This window comes from Pinus tabuliformis, chromosome 9 (assembly GCF_031772625.1).
Source record: "Pinus tabuliformis cultivar Carrire ecotype Pingquan chromosome 9, CPIR1, whole genome shotgun sequence".
Lineage (NCBI taxonomy): Eukaryota > Viridiplantae > Streptophyta > Pinopsida > Pinales > Pinaceae > Pinus > Pinus tabuliformis.
Window position 1 is genome coordinate 237,775,375 of NC_142307.1, and position 7,095 is coordinate 237,782,469.

General features: G+C 38.6%; 1 protein-coding gene across 1 annotated transcript; it reads left to right on the forward strand.

Annotated features, from left to right (window-relative positions):
- Positions 1–657: 657 nt before the first annotated feature.
- LOC149148062 (rop guanine nucleotide exchange factor 7-like) lies at positions 658–6,722 on the forward strand. The gene is given in 10 exon segments (XM_089438262.1): positions 658–946; positions 1,177–1,714; positions 2,286–2,660; positions 3,409–3,525; positions 3,667–3,730; positions 3,732–3,819; positions 4,047–4,121; positions 4,243–4,533; positions 4,625–4,987; positions 5,361–6,722. Coding segments are annotated over 9 exon segments (2,208 nt in total). The 5' UTR covers positions 658–946; positions 1,177–1,386; the 3' UTR covers positions 5,868–6,722.
- The last annotated feature ends 373 nt before the right edge of the window (positions 6,723–7,095 follow it).

Consider the following 7,095-nt stretch of genomic DNA (forward strand, 5'->3'; position numbering starts at 1 on the left):
CGACGCATCCCAGAATCCCAGCATTATAGCGGTTGACAGCGACATGACATAGAAAATCAAAGTTAGACAAGTGAACCTAATGAAGGTCCCCATATAAATAAAATCATAATAATAAAAGTCTATGGACATGATACGGAAGCAGCCATATTAGGTCCAAATAATATTTTTAATCAATAATTTATTCCTAAAACGTTCGAATAGCTGTTGCAGCCACTTCCCCGTAATAATGATTTGTCCAGATCATCATCATTATTAATGTTAGTTACATACCCTCAACAAATCCTTTATTCGTACAATTCCTCCACTATCGATTTTCATACGCCCAACTGACCATCCTATGTACATACGCCACGCCTATACGTATATTCGTACAAAGTTTTCAAACTGAATACCCTCCAGTCATATTTTAGTACGCAGACACAAAATGGCATGCAGCCTTGAGAAGCAAGCGAATACAGGCCTGAATGAACAGAAGCGTCAGGATTCAGAAGTCCCTATGTTATTGGATGGAATGGCGATGTAAAGAAAACGACGGTATAGCGATCTTAAGAAAACGTCAGAAATGTCCCCCAAAATATGCTTCAGAACGCCGACATTGCCGACGCCACTGTTAAGAGGTGAGTACATTAAAAGCCGAGAAAAAAACTCTTATGTTGACTGAGTTTTTTAGGACTTTACTAAACCAACGCTTGAGGAAAACGGTCATTTTTGAAATTTTGGAGAAAATCTGCTCGGCGTCAAGTTATTTGACATTGAGCTCGGCGTTAGTTATAAGAGAGGGAAAGAGTGATCAAATTTTAGCTAAATTTTGAAAGAAAAGAGCTTCTTTGTTTTCTGAAATTGTTTCCATCGTTGTTCTAACTTTTGCAGGCTAGTACATGCTTGTCAGAAATGATAAAATTTTCAGTTTTCTGTGCTGTAAAGTGAGAAGATTCCAGGCATTGCTGTAAATTTCAATTCCCTGGTCTTTGAACCGAAAACATTCGTTGCAATACTGTTTCACTTTCCTGTGCTGTAAATCGAGAGATCGACGCATTTATGTAAATCTAAGTTTTCAATATCTTTTATGTCCTGCATTATAGCCCCTAAACTGCATGCTAAAGTTCGATTCGTCGCACAGAAAAAGAAGAAGCTTTATTTAGCATATTCGATGTCTGAACCTGTTTCTTTGGCCAGGGTATTTAACCGGCTGGATACCTCTACTGTTCGAAACAAAATGGCGGCTTGAAAGAATACAAGGCTAGAGTCGAGGAAATATGCCCTGTTTAAGCAGTTTTTGGCAACTTCTGTGAATCTTGAACGTCATTAAGCCTTCTTTTGAGCTCATTTTGTAAGCTAGATGCTAACAAAATGAGACCGATGAAGCCTTGGTAAATCCTTAGGCTTATGGATAGAACTCTTCATTTGCAAGAAGACGATGAAACAGAGGAAGTTCCAGTAAGTTGCTCCGTGGTGAGGTGCAGGACTTTTTTCAACCGGCATTCTTTGATCAATTACTGCCTATCGAGGCTGCTTAAAAGCCTTACTTGCCAGGGCTGTTTTCTAAAAACTAACGAAGCTTTTCCTCGCAAGTCTGTTGATGTTAGTGTTTATAACAGCGGCAATAATGGTGAGGCTTCTCGTTTCCTTCACAAAAATCCGTTGTGGGAAGGGATCTTGAGCTCTGCCAGCAACCAATTCAAGAGTGATGCTATCAAGTGCTGTTCTTCGTTCGGTATGTTTCACTGCTCTTGGTATAGCTAATATTGCGACTTTTCTCGTCAGCTGTTTCGCATTTATACCAAAATCTTTATTTCAACCAGAATATTTAATACCTCTGAGTACTTTGTGGGAAGAATCTTGGAATTTTTAGTAGCACAGGCATATGGTATATATTCTCAAAATGTATGCTAAAGTGATTGCATTCTTTTTCTTTTCTGATTTCTGCATCTCGAGTTCAGGCCCCATGTTGTACTCACGAGAATATTAGATGTGTAATTTGAGCAATAGCAGTATATAATATTTCTTTGTCAATATCTGTGCTTCAGAGAAGCATGGGATTTATGTTTCCGATATTAAGATATTTTGTATATATCCCTTGCCAAATTTTGTGATATAAGCGGCGAATGAAGAATACAATGGCTACTGCTTCCTAATTCGGGATATCTAAACTTATGGTACTTTATGCAGATATTGAATCAAATGTCACTACATGCATGTAGTTTTGTGTTATTTCTTTGGCTTAGGTTTTTGGCAGGAATTTGCTTCTGAGGGTTTGTGACCTTGTTTCTTTGGTCAAATTGCAGGTCTGGTTTCTTGGTCTAGAGGTCTCTGTGTGCATTCTCTAGGCGTCCAGGGAGCTGCAATGGACAGCATTGCCTCTGAAGATCGATCTGCACGAGAGAGTGTTGATTGCGGAAGCTCTACTGTGAGCGTAGACGCTTCTGGTGATGGCACGGGCTCAGAGACATTAAGCCTTGGTACAGGAGAAATGCATTACTCTCACGGTCATGGAGACGATATTCCGACCAGTTCTGCAGGATCATCACCATTGGGATGGCCTATAGGAAGCACAAAACCCACAAGTTGCGAAGTATCCACAATTCCTCTGCCAATAGCAGGTGGCCAGGAGTCTGTAATATGGGAGGAGAAAAGAGAGAAGCGGGAGACAGATTTATCAGGTACAATTTTGGTTTCTTCAGCATATAAGCTCAGAAGCCTGCATCTATTTTGGCTAAATATTATAGTATCAAGAGCATCTATATGTGCTTGATGAGGTGACCTCATTACTCCTGGAATTTTTTCTAATTCTAAACTAGTCTAGATAAGTCTCTATATGTTTTCTTAAAAAAAAAATGAAAATAAAGAAAAAAAATCTCTGTATCTTTCCACGACGATTCTCATTAGTAATCTAGGCTTTTGCAATTACATTTTGGCGCTTCAGAAAGAATGACTTAAAGTGGGCATCCATTTAAGAATGGGAAATTAAAATATTGGCTTTAGTTAAACGTTCGAGAAAATTATGTGTCTCGGAGATTTGCTCTAAGTTTTAATTATGTCTTTACTCCGTATGCTGTGTGGTCAGTTTTTCATCAAAGATTGGCTCATTTTATATTTTTATTTGGTTGGTATATATTAACTCTTCACCTTTGCTCATCAAGTCCCTTGGGATGGACAATACATTTTCAAGTTTGTCACTTTGAGGTGTATTTGGATAGTATTGATATGTCTTGTGTGGAATTTTAGCTGTCTGGTTGCTTTTGACCGCTTAACCATGAACTGCTGTCCCTTTATTTTGACCATTTTCTATACCAACCAGAGGCACTGAATTTTTGGTGACAAATGAGTAACTGGATATTGTTTGGCCTGATGGTATGTCTAATTTCAGGCAAGTAAACTTGTAATGAGTCTACTGCTTTATGTTTGCAGAAGTTGAAATGATGAAAGAAAGATTTTCAAAGTTGTTGCTGGGTGAAGACATGTCAGGTGGTGGTAAAGGAGTATGTACAGCCCTGGCAATATCTAATGCTATTACAAACCTCTCAGGTATAACATTTTTAATTCTGTTCTGGAATCACACAGGATTTTATGCAAGTCTTAAGACACAATTTTTTACTTAATCTTAAGACATAAATTTTCACTTAATTTCAAGATACTAACTCCTAACATGGGGATCTCTTGTGGCAGCTACTGTTTTTGGACAGCTTTGGAGATTGGAACCTCTGGTGCAGGAGAAGAAATCAATGTGGCGAAGAGATGGAGTGGCTACTATCCGTTAGTGATTACATTGTTGAACTCATCCCAGCTTTCCAGAACTTTCCAGATGGTAGTAGCTTAGAGGTAGGAGCTTGATAAATCTACTATTTAAATATTTTTTACTTGCACATAAATGGTGTCATGGTATTCAAACTTTAAAATTTAACCTAGGCAATTCTCTACAGAGAATGCACTTGTTTCTTACGAACAAGTAGAAATTGTTTTTGTTCTTGTTTCAGGTTATGGTAAGCAATTCTCTACAGATAATGTACTCGTTTCTTACAAACAAGTAGATATTGGTCTTGTTTCAGGTTATGGTAAGTAGGCCTCGATCAGATCTGCAGATCAATCTTCCAGCCTTGCGTAAGCTTGATACAATGCTGCTTGTATGGTTTATTACTTCCTCCACTTGATCCTGATATTCTGCATTTTTATGATTTCAAATATATAATCTGTTGCTGAATATTTGTGCATAGCATTTCAAATTTCCATGATATTGGTTTGCAGGATGCTTTGGAGAGTTTCAGGGATACCGAGTTTTGGTATGTGGACCAGGGGATATTAGTACCAGATACAGATGGCTGTGGTCCACTTCGGCGCCCTCCTCAACGTCAAGAAGAAAAATGGTGGTTACCTATTCCTCGTGTTCCTCCATGTGGTCTCTCTGATAATGCAAGGAAGCGTTTACATCATCAACGAGAGTGTACGAATCAGATTCTTAAAGCTGCCATGGCAATTAACAGCAATGTCTTGTCTGAGATGGAGGTTCCTGAAATTTATTTGGAAGCTCTTCCGAAGGTAAGCATGTGGTCTCTATTGTCTGTCAAATGCACACTGCTGATATCAATGCCTGGATAATGTCTGAGCTTTTCTGTTTGCTCTATTTCAGAATGGAAAAAGCAGTCTTGGGGATATCATCTACCGGTACATAACGGCAGAACAGTTCTCCCCAGATTGTCTTCTTGATTGCCTAGATTTGTCATCTGAACACCACACTCTGGAAATCGCAAATCGTATTGAAGCTGCTATACATGTCTGGCGTCGGAAACGTTTTGGGAAACAATCAAACAGTGGAAAGGAAAACAGACCAAATATGAAATCTTCATGGGGTATTGTCAGAGATTTCATGGGGGATGCAAAGAAGAGGGAACTCCTTGCAGATAGAGCTGAGAGTCTTCTATTAAGCCTAAAGCAGAGATTTCCTGGATTGTCGCAGACTGTCCTGGATATGAGCAAGATCCAATATAATATGGTACATCCTCTTAGCGTGACTTTGCCCTGACACTATAAATTTAATTCAAGTGGAAGTGTTTACAGACTTCGTGTGGTTGTCTTTCACTTGGATTATAAATTATCAGAGCAAGATATTGTCATTTAATTGCGTCAAAACTGAACAAGCTTTTGCAGTTTATTCTTTTATGTTTTACTGTGACATATGCATCCTGCGGTGGAAATGGATGTAGGAAATTGAAATGTTTAGTATTTTATGTTTAGGACATATGCTGTGTGAATTCTGTTGACATTCAGATGTTTAGTACTTAATTATCTACTGTGATGTATGCATCCTCTTGACATGTTTACTGAAGGTTGATTGAACATGTTACTATGGTGTGGTTTGTTTGCAGGATGTTGGTCAATCCATTCTGGAAAGCTACTCAAGGGTATTGGAGAGTTTGGCTTTCAACATTATTGCTCGCATTGATGATTTGCTGTATGTGGATGACTTGACAAAACATTCTGATCCCCATCAATATTCACCCATTCCTCCCTCTGTCAGTTGTAGAGGGCTTGCTGCCAAGAGAGTTAGTTCCCCGTTTTCAGTTCCTCCCTCAAATACCCCATACACTACAGCTTTCACAACACCAAATTTCTCTCCAACGCCACTAATAAGTCCTGGCAGGGCAGCCCAATCCCCTTTTGTTGGTAGCAAAGGCAATCCTCACAACTTTGCTCCTATAAAGGTTTTGTCCGATTATCTTGGTAGTGAGACTAAAAGTACTAACGAGAATAATACCAAAGATTCTGCCACCTTAGGTATGTCTGCGTCCTCCAAGGAAACAGGTAAGTACTGGTCATACACTGAAAACCTAGGGAGCAGAAGAGACTCGGTTAGTCCCCCTACACGTGATTGATGGTACGTTGGAGTCTTGTGCTGATGGATACATCATTTTATGAAATACTTTATACATGAAGTCCCTTGAGCCTAATTTCTTATTCGTGCATAAAATAAATATCATTGTTAGCCAGACATGCCGTTGAGGTACTGCAGGCTGTTGTTGTTATTCATAGAGGAGTGGGTTCTAGTTTATCACTCTTCTATGCTAGAGAAATTATCCTTTATTCTGGCAGATATGACTTCCCTTGTGCAGCCACACATGAACTTATCCTTTCTGTATATAGTTTTCATCCTTGCACCTGCTGCAATGAGAAATGCACAGAAGTGCAGCTTGCTAGGAAGTACTCTAGTAGAGGGAAATGTATATTTCTATCAGCCAAGAAATGGTTCGATTTAAGATAATTCATGAGCCACATGGTGGAATTTTTGAAAATATGTCTGTTTCCATTTGCCCTGTTCCTCAGGCTTTATCCAGTTGGTTTCAAAATTTCTAAATGCAGGGTCTTAGTCAGAGGAAGTTGAAAGTTGAAAACTCAGTTTTGGTCACTTCTTTCACCCGGAGATGCTGCATTACTCTAGACAACAGAGGAAAGTGCTCTTTTCCTTGGCTTAAAGATTTTTCATTATTGATGCTGGTGCATATGTAGCTATAGCTTTCTGCAGATGGGATTCTGTTTTTAAAGGACAGCTGAATGAAGCAAATGAGAGACATGCTTGGATTTATTGTAGTAAAAGTTGAAAGTACTGGAGGTCAAAACTTTGTATGACTTGTAGAGTTTCTTATCGGTTCAACCAACAGGAATAGCAGATGATTTTTGATGAATTGGAAACAAGTTTGTTATCAGTTTTGTAATTTATTATTCTTTCATCATTCTTGCAGTTGAGTGATAATACCCTTTTTAACTTTTCCTCTCTGTTGTTTTCCTATTTGCCATCTAACTTTCATCAGAGAAATAAACACAAGCTAACTATATGATATTTTCTACGAGGTTAGCTGTGGAGACTGTGGGTCTTGGGAGGACAGTGTTTTGCAATAACCTGGTTTACCGTATTCTTAAGGATAAATATGGATTTTGATTGATAAATATAGATTTTCTATGGATTTTGATTTGTCAGATATCCAGATGGTCCTTTCGTCTCAACTTTTCTCAATCACATCCGTAATCTGACACTATTAATTGAGATTCCATGATGCTCCATGTTTAAGGTCTTAAATACCTTGTTGTGAGAACTACACCTCTCTT